Genomic DNA, 20070 nt, shown 5'->3' with positions numbered 1-20070 from the left:
ATTATACATTTACTTTAATCAAATAGAACATCATCTTATGGGAATACCTGACTACTTTGGAAGAAGAAATTGCAATTAGTTCTCTAAGCTTTCACACAAGTCTTATATCCCAGCATCCTTCATAAGACAAGAAATGTATATGCTCTTGGTAGCTCATTAGTACAGACTGGTAATGAGTTGGTGCTGAGTGACTCTGTCTCTTCAGTTAAAAATAAAAAAGAAAAAAGTAAGATTTGCCTGTTCAGAAAGGCCAGATAAATTCCAAAGTCTGCTCGTTCTCAGCCACAGGTGACATTCAGCAGCTTTTCTCTATAACTGTGCTGGAAAACTTTCACCTGAGCAGTTCTACTTTTGCAAACCACTGCCAACATGCAGGTTATGATTCTGATGGCGACATCGTTCAAAGCTCGCTAATGCCATCTCTTGAAGCGACAGATAAACACAACCTACTTGTAAGCCAGTGCCCCTGCAAAGTGCTTCTGAATGTAAGTGTCCATCACAGGTCGAAAGTGGAAATACTTGCTGTCACGCAGCAGATTTATGATGAATACCTGTGGGAGATGAACAAGTGAACCCATTCTAAAGAGAATTGCACATTGTTGCTAGGTTTCTGTGAGCAAGTTACACACGCTAAGGAACAATGAAATACGTGAGTTTCTTTAAACAGTCACTAGTTGTGTTATTAGATGTTATTGTTTGCTTCTCCCAAGTGCTAGCAAATATTGCCGTCCTCCATCTGCTGAGGCTATCCTGCCCTCCTCACCCAAGATTATTACAGAAAATGTAAGGCTGGATCCAGCTCAATATTTCATATTTCATGGAAGTAAAATGCTAGCAACATGATAATAAGAAACTTAAAAACTCACTGACCATGAGATAAAGTAACAATTCAGCAGCTTACCAAAGACTGAAAGACCAACAGACCATACTTTTCAGTGTTGTCATCCAAAACTACAAACAACGTGTCGAGAATATCTTGTAGGAACTAAAATGACATGAATAAACAGAGAATTTCAAATTCAATTGCATTCAAAAGAAGGTTGTTTCCCCCCGCGTTAATTATTTCATGCATGTTGATATTTTTGCAAAACATTTGCCAAGGACAAACCCCTTCACGTTCATCCATATGATGCGAGACATTTTCTTTTGTTTTTACTAAGATTTTTTCTCTTTACAAGGAATATTTATAAACAGAAACGACAGAAAACCAAAAAATAAGAAATAGGTATGTCATGCCTGATTTGTAAATATAACGGAGTGCTCCTTTCACTGTAAGCTGACTACAAGCGCTGCCTAACAACAGCAGCAAAACAACTTACATTCTTGGATCATTAGAGTGTATCAGATACTGTACGTCATCAAAGAGTGGGAAGCACATTGACCGGTGCTCCAAATTATGTTTAATCTTGAAAACTTTTGTTATTTGACAGAATGTAAAGCTTTTATAACAAGCATTAATTGGGTCACGTTACATATTGCCAGTTGTTTCTTTCATCCATAACACTGTGGCTTCCTGAATGCTGACAATTCAGTGATTTTCTTTCCTGAAAGCACAGTCCTCAGAAAGGATGACTGTGAAGAAAAATGCTGAAGATCAAGTCAACTGCACATTCTCTCATGCTTTTTAATCTATTCCAATTAAATTTCTGATGTGGAAAACAAGAAATCAAATTTAACAATTTATGAAGTCTCCGAGAGGATAACATTTCTTTTTTTCTGAATTATTGCATTCTGTTCTTCATATACCAGTGCCAAATGGCAGCTGATTAGGGAGGGAATCAATTACTTCTCTTCTTGGATTAATTTAGTACATATCTTTTTATGCTTTTCTCTATAAAAACCAGATACTTGCACTGCCCTGCAAACAAAGTGTACAAAACACGACATTCTTCAAGAATTCCAATATAAACGGGGTATTGTCCTCTCCTGTTACTGTTACGAAGTTATCATGAAGATTAACTAACATTCAAGACATGGCAACATTCAAATGAGTAACAGTGAAGTTGCTTTAATCAGAAACTACTTATTAAGTGACAGGATTTCTCTATGGTTTTTTCTCTTTGGTTGTTTGTTGTTACAAATTATCCCTTTTACTTCTAGATTTATAGAAATAAATTCTAGGGATTAGACACACTAGAGAGCAATTGGTGCTCTAGGCAAGAGCTCCACTTCACAGTGCTGGGAGAGGAAGGTTGTTTTGCAGGATGGTTCACTGGCCATTGAGCAAAACTTAACTTCCAAGGTTTCACATTTCTTTCTCCTCTACAAAGACACGTGGAGCATCTGCAAAACAGCAATATTGATCAACTCCACTGGCTGTTTGAAAAGGCCAAGTTTTCTGAGTCAGCTCTGTTTTCTTCACTCTAGAAGTGACCGACCACAGTTACGCAGTTTCAGAGAATGTCCTTTAGCAAAGACTATCGGAACAGATAAGGCTGCACAAACCACCACTGCCAGTGGCCGTGTCTACCCCAGCGAGCAGCACGGCTCAACAGGAGCAGGCCTACAGAGTGGAACAACTGGCGCTGAGGACTTGCAGCACATGTGGGTGAGGGAACTTTAATAAGGATTAGCTCTGTGTTGATCCCAAGGACTAACTAGCCATTAATTTTTGGAGTGTATCTTCCTGTTCATTTTCCTGTCAAAATAAAATCCCAATTCATACACTCTGAGAGTTCGCAGCGCCAATCAAAAAGTACAATATGAAGGAACATTCAAGAAATGCGCTGCAGGTCTGGACTCGCCATCACAGATACATCCAAAGACTGTTATTTCATGTAGTACCTTAACAATTTCCTCGCCACTGACATGTCTCAGTCTTCCTAAAATATCCATCACACGATCTGGGTAAGCTTTCCATTTCAGCAGGGCAAGCAAATCCACTGCGGAACAGTGAGAGGAAGAGTTAGAATCCATACGCAGAGGGAAAAACGGCAACCCCAGACCCACCAGGGATTCATTACATGTTACATTTCTGATCTTGCTGCAGTTCACACTTCTTGGGGAAAAAAAAAATAAATATGGGAAAACAAGAAGGAAAACGTGGAGTAAATCCAATACTACCAACAAAGAAACGAATGGAGGAATGGTAAAGTCCTTTAAAAAGTGTAAAGACTGTCTTCTCCTCTCTGTGGCTTGACACTGCACTGTGGGCAAAAACCTTTTCTTTTCCCATGCTTCAGGGATGTTGCCGTAACATCTTTTTATTTACTTAGTAACTCTGTAAAGCCGAACAAAACAAACTTTGGGTTGTGCAGAAGAGCTAGCATTGAATTTTTTGTTCATTTAATGAAAATTAACTTTGCTTTAACATATTACCCTTCTCTTGCACTTACAGTAAAGTCTGTAATTTCTCTGCCATCTTTCAATATCTTTATTTCCTCAAAAAAACCAGTTCCTGCTCATTTCAATAGTGTTAGTAAAGAAAAAGCATACATATAATGAAATTATAACAAAGGAGTATTGTAGTAAAATAAACAGAGCACAAGCACACCCATCTTCTCTCTCTTTTTCGCAATCCCTGTTGCCTTGGGCAGTTCTGAAGATCAGCCACGTACCATTCTGGGTCAGTTTGGTAGAAGAAAGCTGTGTGGAGACAGAGAAGGTCTCTTTGGTGCTGCGCTGGAAGATGAGGCTGGAGGGGATGTTGGGGCAGCCGTTGTAGTCCTCTTTGCAGCACGGCAGCCCCAGGTACAGCGCGTGATTGTTAAACGTGCTGTTCTCATCGCACTGCAGGTACAGGACAAGAAATGGAATTTTACCCAGTCTGTCTCATCCCACATACTCACACCCCAACAGCAACTGCCTAACAGTGCTTTTACTGATCTTCTGGGTGCACAAATACACTTCTAAGAAAAAGCTGTGCTTACCACCTTCGGGACCTCTTGTGCACACACAACCCAGACCCAGCTCTGGGAAGTGTCAACTCCTAACCACTGACTCTTTAGAATTTATCTAAATAAATTGCTGCTGTCTGAAAATCATACTGAAGAAATAAACCAAGGTAAATCAGCAGGAAGGGAAAAAAAAAAACCCCAAACAAGTCCCCCCAAACCCCTTGCTACAGGGTGCCCAAGCTGTAGCACTGTAAGATGATGCATTTGAAGTACATCGTAAATTCACAATACAAAGGTATAGAGTAATGCCATAGGCTGGTAAAACTTCTGAACGCTCATAAACACTAGTATGTTTGAATTCAAAATAGACAGGATTAACAGAAGCCAAATCAGCATCATCTGAAGGGAAAAGGTGAGCTGTACCTAAAATAGAAGGCTGTATCCAAACCTAGTCATGTGATTCAGAATTTATAAAATTTTGAAACTACTATTAATTTGTTCCTCACATACTTCTAATAAGGAGGAAAAAAAGATAATGTAATGAACGTTACTTATTTAAAGTGCAGTAGGGATGAGTAGGTGAAAAGCCTGCGGAGAGGAAGAACTGGTACCTTATAAACATAAAGCTCATGGATATCATCCGACAAGGTGGTGCCATCATCTCTCATCAATGGAGTGAATGCAAAACCAAAGAGCTTCTTTTCTCCCTTGTCTTTTGCTGTAGCAAGAGTCAGAAATAAGGAATCGTATTTGTACATATTCTGTCCGTCCATACATACCACACGGTTATTCACTAACTTCTCTGCACGCCTAACAAAAAGCATGCAGGCTACACAAGAAACGACACATAAAATACTATGTCTAATTCCATGGAAGTGATCGACAAGCCTCAACACAAACACAAACCTGCCAATCGCAGTAAAATATAAAATGTACATGCTATAAAGAAAACAATCGACAGGAAAATAGAGCAAAAGAACAGCAGGGGAGAGCATCTACAAAATGTTTTGCCCTGCACTGATAGTTCACGATGTTTTTAATGTGCTGTTTAATAAATGTAGCAACCTGCTAATTAGCAGTGCACCTTCACTGTATTTTAAGCCGGCAGCCCTTTCCTGCTTTCCACCCACTAACGGCCTCATCCAAATACACACTAACAGTGGAAAGACCTCAGCTTTTTTGGATTTCTCTTGGTTATATTTCGCACTCACTGGAGCAATGTCTGAACTCAAAGCGGAGATGAGACCCACGGAACCTGTCTATAGGGATGGGCAACTTGATGATTTCCCCCCATCGAGGGCTGTTATTGTGGTAAAGGACAAAAGAGTGGTACGCGCTCCTGCTTGGCTCTCCTGAGCCCAGGCTGATGCAGTCCTGGAACAAAAGAAAACAATTTAAGATTAAAAGACATCACGTCACTACAGATGAGTCATTTTATTACACAGTGATAACCTTTATATAATTCATATCTTTCTGTAGACATAAAAGAAGAGTCAGAAGCAGAAACCTGCAGACACAATGAAACCTGAAATTTTGAAGAGATCTTTAAAACTGTGTTTTGGGTCAAAAGATGAGCTAGGAGGCCTATGATACCGGATGAATTCCGTCACCTTAAATAATTATTTAAGCTATTTAAGCTAAGCTCTCCATCAAGCATAGATATATAGAGTAGATACAATAAATACATAAGTTCAAATACATTAAGACAAATCAAAGAAAAAAGGACCTAATAGGACCATCAATTGTAATATTAGACTTTTCTGAAAATATCATCTAATCAGATTTCTGCTTCAGTATCTCAGTTAAGAAGCCATACCCGAACCTTTCACGCTTTTAAAAATATTGGTCTTTTGAAACTACAACCATCCAGCCTCACCAAGTATCACAGAAAATTCTGATCGAGTTACTTCATTATTGGTAAGCAAGGAATTTCTGTTTAATAGTCACCACCTAAAAACATCACGGGATCTGAATTTCTGCTTTTAGATATCAAAAGCTCAGAGAACTTGAACAAAACTCTCAAAATACAGATGAAGAAAACCATGAATTGGTATTATTTAGGAAATACAGAAATCCTTAGCCACAACATTAGCGAAGGAAGTTAGGAGAAATACTGAAGTCCTGAAATAAGGACAGTAAAAGGTCCTTTCTAATGAAGACACGGAGCAGGAAGCACATTTTTTTATACAGGCACTAACAACATTCTAAACCTAGCACTTACAGGTGATACCTTATAAAACCATGCAGGAAAAAAAGACATCTTAGAGATTCTTCATTTTTAGGATCTCTAAGGATAATGAACCCGGGAAGAAACAGAAGCTAAGCCGACCTAGAACGACACATGCAATATAGATTTTGACCTAAAAAGCACCCCGCATGGAATAGTATCGTGACAAGAAGAACTACTGGTTATTTCCCCAAGGCATCTCTGAGTTCTATTCCAAGAAAATAGCAACAACATTGATTTGATTTTTTTCATCTATAATCAAGGGATTATCAAGTCCAGTATATCCCATTAACCAAAACCAGTTAGCTCAACCTGTGGTAATATTCTTCCGGCTTTGAGAAAGTTAAGAATTTGTGAAGAAGCCCAAAAAGAAAGAGAAGTTCTCTGGAATTTTGGGATTCAATGCACGAACAGCCTCCCTGGACAGACAGTCATTACAAATGCACTAATCCAAATGGCGCTACCGTAGCATCTACTCAGAAAACTCAGTCCTCTCAAGTACGTCTTTGTAACCACATGGTATGTGCCACAATTCTGGCATAAAGGTGACTTTTAAAATACAGTGACAAGAATTAACTGTTGGAGATAGGAACAGCTTGAAATGAGAGTAGTGGTGGCAGTACTAAAAACCAGAATGTCTGCAATATCCCAGTTATATTTTTTGATAAGCGTAATGTCTTGGGCTCAACATAGCAATTCCAAAACCTTATTCTGCATTAGGTTCTTAGGAGAAAGTAAAGTGGCATTTGTATTTCTTTGATAAGGTACAGTAAAAATTCAAGTTTTCATGTGAGCTTTTTTTCTGGTGCCTCAAAAAATTACCTGCCTCGACAGCCAAACGGTTTTATGCTATCAACCTTAAATAAATGAAAAGGGGAAGAGTCTCTTCTTCTGGTTGTTAATGTAGTTTCTACACATTTATACTATAATCTATAGTCTGAGGAGGGAGGATTGTTTGATCTTTAATTCTGAATTGTGATCTGCAAAATATAAGTATGAAACTAGTCTCCCGAGACCCAAACATGGAGGTGAATTAGAGGGCAGAGGCGAGTAAGGGAAGATAAACCAGAAGAAGTATCAGGTAATGATTTTACCATTTAAGGTATGCCTGGCAATCAATAAGATATTCCTGCTATTGGAATAGAAAGCAGAGTAAGTGAGAAATGTGTAAAGGTTGTTTTTTTTTTTTTTATTATTTTTCAGACTATATTGAAAGATACTAACAATTGAGTAAGACCATTTTGAAAAGGAAATACTCATTTTCATTTCGAACAGCACTGTATTCGGAGAATAATGTCACGGCTTTCAATAGGACTATTTCTGGACCAAGATATATTAAACAGCAATAAGGATTTGAGACAGAACATTCTCATTAATGCTGCGTATGGTTCTGCTAAAGTCTTCACAAAGGTATAATTTAGACTTGGGTTGTGCTGCTGGTCAGGAAAAGTTTAGAGATTTTATGCTAATATGAGATGAAAATTTCGTGTCAATTTCCCCACTGCACAGTGTAACTCAGCACACTCTCTCTGATTTGTCTCTGCTTTGGAAAGGCCATAGGTCAGGAACAGGAAAGGACGTTTCCACCAAGAACAGTAGTGCTTTGGGTTAATGATTAAAATCCCAGTGTTCTGCCCATACTATTGTAAGCTTGAACTGGAGTTTTTTCTTAGTTTCTCTACTATATCACCTCCTGAAAGTTATTAATGTCATAATTAGACAAACGTGACAGAAGAAAGAAAACAGCTACGCTTGACTGTGAAAGCAACCTTGGGTCACGCAAGTGATCCTTCAGGGGACAGGGAACCCAAACAAAGCAACTCCCTTCACCAGTGCCCCAACCCCTCTCCAACACACACCTTATTCTTAACATTTATATTAAAATAAATAAAAATAACTCCTCTTGTTGCAGCTTTTAGTATTTTCTTCTTCTTGTAGATTATGCTGAATGACTGAAATGAAAGTTCTGATCTAGCAGTCTCTTTACAGCTGCTTCATTTAGGAATGAAACTATACTCTGTCTTTGGGTGAAACCAGCTCCCTCCTAATGGAAAGTGGCAGGTCACCACATGCTGCTCCCAGTGTCCATACCGAAGATGACACAAACCAGATGGCTGCAGTGAAAAATACACCATCTAGGGTTTAAAAACCAAATTCTCAATATAAAAGGTAAGACAGTACCCATTTAGTGGCGTACCAAACCAACCCAGACTAATAGGCCTGTGTTAAATTTTAGGTAAATGGATCCCTAGACTTCCCAAAAGCCACTGCACAGGTGGGATGGTTAGAACTGATGGAGCTCACTCTTCTCAGGGCTTTTCACCTGAAGCATGGGGAAGATTTTGAGCACAAATCTTGCTTGGATTCTAGAACTGAAATCTGTTTTCTGAAAGTTGAGACAAACTAGACATTTACAGTTTAAGGAGCTGAATCCTTATAATGTTCAGGGCATTTCCAAAGACTTAAGAGCAGTCACATACACCTACTAGGGTCAGTTGTCTCCTACAAGGACATTACCGTTGAATGGCAGAATAACCCACTACGTTAGAAGTAATGCCAAACGGCTGTCTCATTTGCTTTAACTTGGGTAGATGAATTTGCAGAATTTTTGAATTGTGTAGAAACTATGGCAGTGATGAAAAAAAGAGGAGACATGATTAGTTTGCAAACTTGATTCTAAATAGCTGTGTCTTTCTCTTATGTGCATGTCATTATTCTTTCAGATTGTCATTTAGCACTTTTGAACTATGCCTCTATATTCAGTTCAACTGATACTCAGTTTTATATGTTATTTTTCTAGTTCTACTCTGCAGTTATGAGAGAACACAAACGTGCCTAAGCAGTGAGAACGATTTCAAATTAAAGGGAAGGAGAGTTCAATTCCTATTGTCCTTGATGGCCCTTTTATGTATTTTTCAGTAGATACGCTAGCTTACACCTTTGAGTATTTCCTATGTAGAAGAATTCTAGTGTCTGCACGCTTGAAATACAGTGGATTTGAGGCATCATTAGACACCATGAACCAAAGATCTCCCTGATGTAAGCCAAGTATCTCTGTTGCTTTGACTGCAACCATACAGAGGAGCAATAACATAAAAACTGGTATAAAGATTTTCTTTTAAATATGTGGGTTAAATTTAAAAAACACAAAAAATCCTTTATATGTCAAGTCTCTCCTTTATGACAAATGTTCCCCTGATTTTTTTTCCTAATCAGACTGACTGACTACCGTTTACTATTCCTTGTTTGTTTGTACCATGCCTGTTCCACTATCCCGTGTAAAGCCCTGCAGTACCGTTACAGTAGTAATAACAGGCAAGGGTAAGAAAAAGATAACTTCGTTACCGTGAATGACCATTCTAACCAAAACCACAGCAGAAGTTAAGACTGGTAATATCTAGAAATGCTATGGCTTTTATACTTTATCATTAGCCACAGTTATAGTGCAATTGTTACCATTGGGTATGTCAGCATTTGAAGAGGCTGATATTGCAGTTTAAAGACCTACTTTGGTCTTTGGCTGTGAAATAAAGCAATGATTAAAAATCTGTCACTGAACTTGAAAGGTATGTCTAATGTGATTAAACAGAAAAGGACTGTGATCTTCCTGCAACTGCTATGAGCACAAACCAGTTCCTTACAAGAGATATACCTTACTTCTAATGAAATCACAAGCAACTGCAGTAATAAAGGAAAAGTTCTCCTTTAAATTAAAAAAACAAAAAAAAAAGAAAAGAAGATTGTGGCAATGAGTTTGGTACACAGGCACTTTAGTGTTTAGACTCTCCTACAATAATGGCTACAAAGGCTGTTTTATTGCAGTGGAGGTGAAAAAACAAAAAAAAAAAAAGGCAGGAGGAAGTTATTTCTGGTAGATGTTTATGTCAAAATACTTTCCATTTAATTCCGTATCCTCATACCCTCCCACACCACACAACACTGACTTATCTTCTCTGCAATAATACTAAAAGTAAGAACAGAGGAAGAACAAAAAACATTAAATATCACCATCCACAGCTGGAATGGAGCCATCCCAGGGTGAAAGCCAACACCTTGGAAAACAGGCAACTCAAATTTATTTTCCAAAACTAGATTCAGTACCTTAACTCCAATAACTCAGATTTAAAAGGCTCTCTTGTAATCACATTTCATCATGTTGTACGACACATATTATTTAATTTTAGATGTCATACACTCTTCAGTTCTTTCTGACTACAGTTACACTAAATCTTCTTTTTATTACAGCCACTGACACCACATTTTGAAATCACAGAAGCTTTTCAGTTTATGAATATTTTTTCCAAGTCCCTTATTCCCATATAGGGGATGTGCTCCAAATTCTTTCAAATTTGTAACTGACCACTTTTTTTCATCATAATATAGAGCTGAAAAACTTACCAAAAAAAAAAAAAAGTAAAATCTAGTTTTAGTTTATCACTTCCCTTGCATCAGAGACAACAAAACAAAACATGGCCACGGAGCAAGTGGATGGCAACTGAAGCTCAAAGAGGAAAGAAACTCTTACCTTCAAGATTTCTCCATCCGCATAGAGCACATACATGGTCACTTCAATGTTCTTCTGCACGCTTTTCCCACCTCTTTCAAAGTCTCCCTTTTCTAACGTCAGGTACAAGTCATTGCGTATATCACCTACAGTAAAGAGCGAAGCCACATGCTCAAATTCAACCCGGAAGACTCAGTGCCTGCGTGCAACAGATTTTGATTCTGCAAATCACTTTCTGTGTTCTGCAAGACTATGGCTGATGCCCAAGTCATTCCAAGCAGCAAGTTAATTGTTAATAAAGATGAACATTTTAACATCAATGCATAAAATCAGATCATTGTTAGTAATGCCTTTATTAAGTGTGAACTTGGGATCGATACTTGCTTTTATTGTGTGTAAGCGAGGAAGGGAAAAAAGCCTTCTACTACTTTGCCTAGTTAGCGGATTTGGAAGTATCAAGCTAAGCCTGACAAAACATTTACATCAGACTTCTTATTTCCAATATATTTTAATACAAATGAGTACTTCCGTGACAAATGTTCAGTTAGCTCTTCTTCAAGTATTTTCTATATTTTCATGATTTCTTTTTATCATAACAACAAAATAAAAGCAGCCTTTTTGGAAACCTGGTTGTAATTCAGTTCAGATATATTAGGAAGGAATTATTAACATTTTTTTGGCGAGATTTCTGGCTGGCCCCTGGTGTCCATATGCATGAATCTAAGAAAGCGGGCAGCATGGACACTTGCCAATTTCACACTACCTCATTTTCAAGAGCGTTCAGAGCAAATGACTATATTCAGAAATACAAATGCTAGAATCTATCTCAGCATCTTGTTATCCTGAATTTGACAGATTCTAGGTCACTTTTTTTTTTTTAAGAATCTGATTTGGGAAACTGAACTGCTTTCCAAATTAATGCAGTCAATGCTAAAGCACGCACCAAAAGGACAGCAGGTAGCACCTATTTTTCTGTAAGGTTTAGTTACTGTCACCATTTCGTGATGGCTCACGTACCACTTCTTTTTATTTAATTGCCACAAAGGCAAACATACTAAAGGGCAATATATAAAAATACAAAAAAAATTAAAACAATAAAAAAATTAAACCCTTCCAAGGCAAGTACTTTGTTAAGCAGCCTCAAGGGATTTAAATAACGAAGTAATGGAATTATTTTCCAGCAAAGCAGAGACTCCTTGAATGTCTGATTTCTTCCACCCCAGTACTTGGAGAAGCTGATGCAGTTAAATTGTTTATTAATCAGAAGCACAATGAAATAGGCAGCATTTGCTTTCAGGCAGTGAGGGATATCCTTTTGTGTCTGTCAAAGCAGCACTTCAAACTCTTCCTGGAGCCTATAACCCCACAGAATTTCTTCCTTAACCTACTGTAGGGACAAACAATCAAAGCTTTCAGTCCTGTCTGTACTTTCATTTTTATTTCTGGAGATAAGTACAACTTTTAAGCATGGAAAAAATACAGCTCTGTAGCTGACATTCGGTGCTTTCTGTCAGGAGCTCTTTATGAATGGAAATCTGCATGCAAAATGTCCTTTTTCCATCAACCTCCCTCGCAGGGTGGACTCACGCAGAGTTGACTGCTTGGAACACCTCACAGTCAGAGGCCTGGAAACGCTACGGTTCATTAACGGGAAAAAGATGACAGCAAGAGGCTGGTGAACGACCTCAAATATTTGATCTGTTTTTTCTCATCAAAGAACAGTCATCGTTTGCAACACTCCACAGTCCACAACAACGGAGAAAATTATCTCGCTGATAAAATCAAGCTAAGCTACCTATATGTTGACTATAGGAATATCAAGGAAATACAAAACTCATCACAAACGATAATTTAAGTAGGGAATTTTGTTCTGAAGATCCTCCTGCTTAACAGACGCCATCCTTTTTTTCTGAGCAGTTTGTACAATGAGGGGGAAAAGATTCAATGTATATGCTATAACTCTTCATAGAAATGTACTCATTATGATTAGCATTTTGGTGCTTCCTATTTATGACCTCTTTTCTGGAAGACAGTCTGGCTACACAAAGCCAAATGTCAGATTGCAAATCATTTTTCCAGCCTAAATTAAAGGCAGCATTTAGTTATATATAGCATCTTATCTCCTATTAAGCTTAACAGGAGGGATATTACTGCACTAATTAAAAAAAAATGCCTTTGGGGTGGGGGGTAGAAGAATCCAAAAAACGGTGGATTTACATCAAAATGAAGAAAAAAAGGGGAAAAAAGTATTTTAGTGAAGTACAATGGTGCATCTTCTCTTGTAAAAATATTGTCTATTGAATCTTAAAAAAATAGAAAGGTCATTACATATAGCAAAAATAGGAAAGTATATCAAAGAAAGACTATCAGGTATGGAGCCCATCTGTTTCTTGAAAATCTGGAGTTAAAACTACAAACTGAAACACTTCTGTTTGTTTATTTCAGTGAAAATAACCTCACCACAAAGAAGCGTTTCCTTTCCCCAGTTAGTTAACCACATCTCTGGCTGAGTCCTCGCCAGCCATTTTTTTCTCCAACTGCTACTGGTTTTGAGGAATCTAAGCTCAGATGCACTAACAGGCAGCACAGAAACTAGAGCAAATGCTTGAGCCCGGGGCAGTTTATTAAACATTTCATTTGGAGTATGCCAATTGCAAGGCTAGAGAAACCATTCCGCACCACACAAGTGCAGGGACAGCACAGCAGCCTGCATGGGACGACGCAAAAAGCGCCATCAGCACAGTCAAGAAGGGATCCTTGTCAGCTCTAACACAGAACGACAGCTACACATCAACTAAAAAATCCTGGCAGGTAGAGCTTTTCCCATATTTAATTCCACTGGAAAGAGATAAATAAAGAATTCGTTTAAAAGACCAGACGATTCATGCCCTCTGCGTGGTGAACTACTGCACAAACAGAACTGGCTCAGAAGCGACAATAACTCGCATTTTGAGAGAAAAACTGTGTGCTACACCAACTTGCATCACATCGGCCTCACGTCTTCCCAAATGGAGCAGTGCAGATCATAAAACTGGGTTAGCTGTGGCCTCCTCTCATTAGTACAGGAATAAAAAAGTGCTAGAAGGCCAGTGGGCCAGAAGTATTTATAGACCAAAACCTGCGGATGACATTTTAAGCCGAGGTCTCTGTGCTAGATGGCTGGCAAGGATGGACTGAAAACCTAATGAGAGTTTTCGGAACGGTGTTTGTTTTAAAGCCCATCTCTCTACCATTGTTTTCAATTTAAAACCAAACGTAAACTGCTTTTTAGCATAAAATATGTGCAGTTTTTACATATGCAGTTACTGAGACTCATTCTTTACGATACGTCTTGAACGACAGTGCTTTTCGCAATAATAAAAAAAGAATTATTTTCTGATGTGTTATGTGGCTCTTCCTTCACCCTCCCCTTCATCTTTATGGGGGTTTTGTTTTGCTTGTTTTAACTTATTTACAAAGCCTTGTGTCAAATGTAAAAACTATTGTTTAAATTATAAATTATAGCTTTTGGGGTTTTGCTTAGATTGAAATGAAAACCTCTCTCATATGACCTGAAACTATTTTAATGGTAACGGGGGAAAAAGGAGGGATGGGAAGGGCTACACAAGCCATATACTGATTTTATGTTTACAATATGAAGAAATGTACTGGAAGACTTCCAAATACTTATTTTTCATTCTCAAGACTTAGTAACATTAAGTGGTCCAATGACCAATAAGTATCTAGTATCCATCTGAATAAGCAGGAGATTTATCCTCTAAGATCTGTAGGTTTTCCACTAGAAGACAGCTACTTGAACTGCAAAGTAGTAACAATTTACAGAAACTGTCTGCATTTAATCTAACACTTTTCATTCAAGGATCCTAAAAGATTTTGTACACCGAGGGCAGGAACAGTCCCTGTTTTATAGAGGTGAATACTGTGTCAGAAGAAGGTTACGTAGTTCACTTAAGTTCCTACAGGAGAAAGAGACCAACAAATCTCTGACATCTTGATCCTCGCAAATTTGCTTTCTAAGAGGCCGGTGTTGTGTGACTTTGTGAACCCCTAAAGCACACGTACCATTCCCCTGTGAGCTGGGAAAAAGCAGCACCTCACAACATTCGGGATGTCCGGGTCGAGTTTCAAGTAACTTAGTAAAATAACTGTATTTATCCAGAGAGTCTTCACTGGATTTTTTTTTAAACTGAAAGTTTAGTCTTTTACAATTTAAACAGATGAGGATATAAAGAAAAAGCTATCTACAACAATTAGTATTTATGCCTCTATTTCTTGAATTGTTGAGATAGTCCTATTTACTGAGGGCCCAGCACTGTGATACACTGTCCACTCGACTCTAACTTCACTGGGTTTAGCATCTTTTTGAAAATACAGGCATTTTACAGAAGAGTGCCCATAACCCCCAGAGCGTGAATGGGCAAGAAGGACACTGAGGTATCTCCCACAATGGCTTACGAAGAAAAAACAAAACCCTACATTTATGTCCTATATATAAATGAACGTCCCAACAACCAGAGTAAATCAGCATCACCCCACGGGCTTCAGCAAAGTTATAGCAGTTAAACCACCAAGGGTTTGTCTCTGTAAGAGACTCAGTCCAGCAAGTAACTAAAATCTTTGAGACAAACTATAAAATGTAGAATACTTATATCCACGCATAGTGTTAGAATGTGCTTTGGCTATATTTGTTCCAGCTCTTTACATTGGTAACTGCTCTTCTTTCTGGCCAAGAGCAGCCTGTTGAACCAGAGGTTCCCCTGACGGACAGACAGCCTTTCTCTGCAGTACCTTTGGAGGCCGCTGCACAAGAGCAGGGTGCCAGTAACTGGATTCTCATCTCAAGCAACATAACACACCCTGAAATTTCTAACTTTCTCCAAATGAAAAACATGCAGCTACTTCTGAAGTGCCATACCCTCTGAAGACGAGGGTAACAGAACGAGGCCCACAATCAGCTTCGTGATCATCACGTTATTTTTGCAAAGCAGATCAAAGGAAAAATCTGACAAAGCGCACTGTGTGGGAAGGGTCTCGAATGCTCCCTGGCCTTCTTTCTGGCTCACCATTTGGTCTTGTTCTCAGTTGTGTCTCAAAAGAGTGCCGGCTTCACGCTGCATGATTTTCCCTTGCTTGAACGGTGAAGCCACCTTTGAGCCTGGAGTATGCCTCTGCTGTGCTGCCCACTGCATCACTACTTGCCTGTCAAAACGAAGCTGCCTGGTACGGTCAGACAGTCTCTGGGAACCACATCACATCCATTTCAGCAGTTCATGTCTCTGTCCCTTCACCAGTCCATCACTAATTTTTTCAAGGCCTATATCCTTGAAATAGTTAGAGCATGCAACTATTAACATCACTGCAAGTAATACTACAGCAGCAAGGGGGAACAGAGCTTTTATCTACTGCCTGTACAGCAAATTAAATTAACGTTTTTTTCCCCGATAAAAAGAACATTATGCAAGTTTAACTCTGTGTTCCTCTAGCTTTTGGCAAACGGAACACTCAATTGTTTCAAGGAAAAGGAACAAACGATACTTGCTAGTTTATTTGCTATCCATTGTACGACTTCTATGCCTAGGAAGGAATTTATACCATGCTCTTTTTAAATTCAACGATTCCCCTGAAACAGTTTCCTTTCAGTAGTAGTAAGTTGATTTTTAATTTATCTTTTTCTTATTTCCTCCAGCTTAGTATTTTAACTTTCCATTTCTGCAAGTTTATTAATGACACAAATATTTTTATTGTCCTTCTAAATGCTTTGTGGGGATAATTATTACCTAATTATGTCTTTTAGTCCCATTGACTCTCTTGCCATGAACATTCTGAGATGGCTGATGGATTTTGCTATGTCCGTTTCTTAATGTGTTTTTGCCATGACTTTGTGCTCGCTGACAGAACAGATGCTGAGATGTTTCTCCCCTTTGCTCCCGATTCATCTGCCATAGCTACTACATTTGTCTGAAACACTGTGGTATGACGAGACTGATAAGACAAAGCCTACGCCTCCCTGTTACCAGAGTTTCCCTACGATGTCGTGATTTGCCATCCTTACCAATACCCAACATTCCATGAAAGATATGAAAATGGGAAAAAGCAAGCAATAAGCAGACATTACACAGAAAAGCAGAAACTTACACCCAACTATCTTCATCTCTGCATCAGAAAGAAAGGAGAGAGAATAAAGGGAAAGGAAAGGGAGAGAAGCCAGGAAATTAAGACAAGGAGAGAGAAAAAAAGAGAAACAAACATCACTCACAAGTAGACGATGAAGCATGCACTTTTCATCAGAGGATCAAAGTAAAAGACAGAATACTTATCAGCACATGGGGGAGGGAGGGGATGTCCTTGGGGAACTGACAAACGCCATGCCTATGCAACAGATTTCTGACCAGCAAGTTCTGTATACAAATAAAGGTGCAATCCAAAAGGCAAGCAGCACATGCCTCATTGCTCTTATCTCTGGGGAAAGGTAAAATTGTCAGGATCAGATGGACGGCTTTAAACCCAGCAGCAATTTAGAAAAGAAGAAAAACCCCACAAATGAACAAAAACCCAGCACACCTCTTCATGAGGCTGGTTTGACAGAATCCCTTCTTATTCGGACAAAAAAGATAATTAAAGTCTTTATGATGCTCTTCTCAGGTCACAACACAGAAGGAAACAAAGAACATTTTATCATTAGAAATGAAGACAGACATGGTTATTCTGTAGGATTTTAATCTTGTTCTGCATAGCCATGCAAGATACAAGCACATAAAGACCGGTTTCACTTTATTTCTTAGTGACAACCAGTCACCACTCGTGTTGCTCGTATCTGAGGGAGGGAGGAGGGTTCCACACAGGAACTAATGCTACTGCTTAGAAAACAAAATGGGATAAGAAAACTGTGTGATAAGACACAGCTACAGAATTTTAGTGGTTAAGATGTCCACATGTGAAAGGATTTCTTATTAGAACAGAAAGTGAAAATGTTAAAACCCATGACCAAGAAGATTCATTTGAAATGCTAGAGCTACTTACATTTTCAAAAATAGATTTCTTGGTTCAGCAGAATGATCACTGCATATTTTAACAATACTAGGTGACCTAGCCTTTATTAATTTATTCAGAAAAAACATTTTTAAATCATACTGCCTTGAAAAAAATCTGCATCCACTTGCAAAATACAAGTCATGAACTTTCTGAGCTCTTTGCTGAAAGAGGAAACCCCGTCTTTAATGAGAAAGAAACAGTTCTGAAGCAAAGCAAGGAAAACGTAGTTTGACAAAGACAAGAAAAGCAGCAGACACAGTTGAGAACTGCTAACGTGCATCACAGGGTTGGGCTTTCGTTTGTTTGTTTTGTTTTTTCAACAATTCGATATCTTCCAACTTCAGATAATACCAGCAAAGCTAAGAAAGAATGTTTGATTCTGGCTGTAACAACATCAGCACAAAGTAAATTGATGGACAGTCCTTGTTCATGTAGCTCGGCTTATCCACCTGAAAGATACCTTACTCTACCCAAACGTGCTATCCTGGACACGGGTGAATTCAAACCATGGGCTGATCTATTGTTTTAAAAGAAAACAACAGGCAAATACCTGCTGTCGCTTGAATAATGTCAAACATATTTTCATTGCCAAAAATTTGAGAAGTAATTAGAACGAATACTGTTCACTGCATCAGTGAAGTTACATTTTAGTTTATTCTCTTATTTTTCAGAGATTTAATTATCCTGGAGAATACCCAGGATAATGAAAATTTTTGTTCAGAGCATCATTCATGGCTACCTCTCTCTTCACATCTCATCTCTACTCTGGCAATGTCCTAATTTATCATTACAGTGAAAGTCTGTTCCCACTCCCACGGCTGCCTTTCTTTTCTTACCTCGTGTTTAAAGACATTTACAAATTGCCTTTCTCCACAAATCTGAGCCATTTTTTTCCCCAAAGACAGATTCCTAAGGCTTGCCATCTAAACTCTATATATGCAGACCTCTGGTAGCCCCCTGTGAATCGGGCAGAAGTTCTGGGTGTCCAGCACCTCTAGCGAGACAGGAGGCACTTAACAGCAGAATGGTGGTCCTTTCCCACCTTTGTTTGTATCAATCAGTATTTTGAGCACATATATATAGAGAGAGAGATATATGAGACCAATTCTAAACAGATCATCATCTTTAAAACCCCTGTGTTTTCTCCAACAAGAGCTGTGGTTCCCACAAAAACAAGATTAGCAAGCAACTGTGGTCTTTTGAAGAACACCACTGGAAAAACTGATGGGCTGACCCAGGCTGGGAAGCTCACGGCTGTACCTGCACAGGGAGCCTTGCAACAGGAGTGCTGCAGACATAGGCTGCGGAACCTGGATTTAATTTACTTAAACATCCAATATCACAAAGTTCATAACAATATACTTATGACTTGGTGGACATCTTTTGCACTGAGGCAGTGTTTTCGCTAGAGTTCTTAGAGAGAAAGTAAGTCTGGAAATTGGAGTTAGCTGCAATGGATGGAGAATTCTTTTCACATCAAAACTGCTAACCTGCTTGTTCAAGCCCTGGGCAAAAGCACTGCCCAAACCAGCAGAAGCAGGGCTAAGACAGGCCCACTATGCTTGCTGAAAGAGGCTAGGGCTCAGAAAATGAAAAAACAATTAGGGGGAACACTGAGGCCACAAAGCTATTCCTTAAGCTAGCTAAAATTCACGGGTCTGAAGCACCTGAGGGACAGCTCTATGCATAAAAATGGAGAATAAAGTGATCCTTGCAGGAAAATCAGTTCACTTATACAAGTATGTAAATGTTATTTTTGATGTTGACTTTTCTAGCTGTGATCTAGCTATTCTAGCTGACACATCCAGCTGTGATCTCAATTACAGCAGATCACCTTGCAGCAGCTGTGCCTGCAAATCAACATGCAATATTTAGTCTTTTCTCTATTTGATTGCTTTGGGTTAAGACTGGAACTGCTATAAGGTCACTAAGTCCAAAAATTTAAATTGCCTTTATAGCCCACATCCTCTGCTGCTGTATTACTGTTATTTTCAAGTCCGTTAGTAAGTAAAACGCATACTGTTCTAAATCTTTTTACTTTAGTCTCCAGAAATTCTTCCCCCCACTCCCTATTTTTATTGTGCGTTCCGAAGAGCCTCCACAATGAGGCTACAACAACTACTTTTGATTCTGATGTGTCACTGCAGTCTTTCGAGTAATAAAATCTGATACTTTGCCCATTATGCTTTCATAAAATTCCCTATGTCTGCAAAGTCACCCTTGGTCTTGTTTATAATGCATAGCAATGAGGTAGTATTTCAAATGCTATACATGCACCACCATTAGTAAGCCCATTTCTTACTACTCTGTAAAAATCCAGACAGCATAATGCCAGGTTTTATATCTATTGATGGCATGACTGCCTAGGTTCCGGTTTCCTCCGGAACTCTTGGCTCTGCTGGGGCTACTTCGACTTGTGCCAAAACATGAAGCATCTCAAGCTGCTGCTCCAGAAGTAAGGAGCAAATGAA

The 20070-nt window shown here is 38.8% G+C and overlaps 1 protein-coding gene across 23 annotated transcripts in view; it reads right to left on the bottom strand.

Moving 5' to 3' along the window:
• Positions 1 to 20070, bottom strand: part of DOCK3 (dedicator of cytokinesis 3) — a 220321-nt gene that overhangs the window by 67109 nt on the left and 133142 nt on the right. For all 23 annotated transcript variants that reach the window (XM_074603250.1, XM_074603258.1, XM_074603251.1 and 20 more), the window contains 7 exons: positions 10589 to 10713; positions 5048 to 5210; positions 4448 to 4554; positions 3558 to 3729; positions 2785 to 2882; positions 902 to 985; positions 451 to 551 (listed from right to left, as the gene is read on the bottom strand). In XM_074603250.1, coding sequence (XP_074459351.1) covers positions 451 to 551; positions 902 to 985; positions 2785 to 2882; positions 3558 to 3729; positions 4448 to 4554; positions 5048 to 5210; positions 10589 to 10713 — 850 coding nt within the window. The remainder of the gene's footprint in view (positions 1 to 450; positions 552 to 901; positions 986 to 2784; positions 2883 to 3557; positions 3730 to 4447; positions 4555 to 5047; positions 5211 to 10588; positions 10714 to 20070) is intronic.

The sequence above is a fragment of the Larus michahellis genome, chromosome 10 (genome assembly GCF_964199755.1).
Source record: "Larus michahellis chromosome 10, bLarMic1.1, whole genome shotgun sequence".
Lineage (NCBI taxonomy): Eukaryota > Metazoa > Chordata > Aves > Charadriiformes > Laridae > Larus > Larus michahellis.
This window is presented reverse-complemented; position numbering and strand designations above follow the sequence as displayed.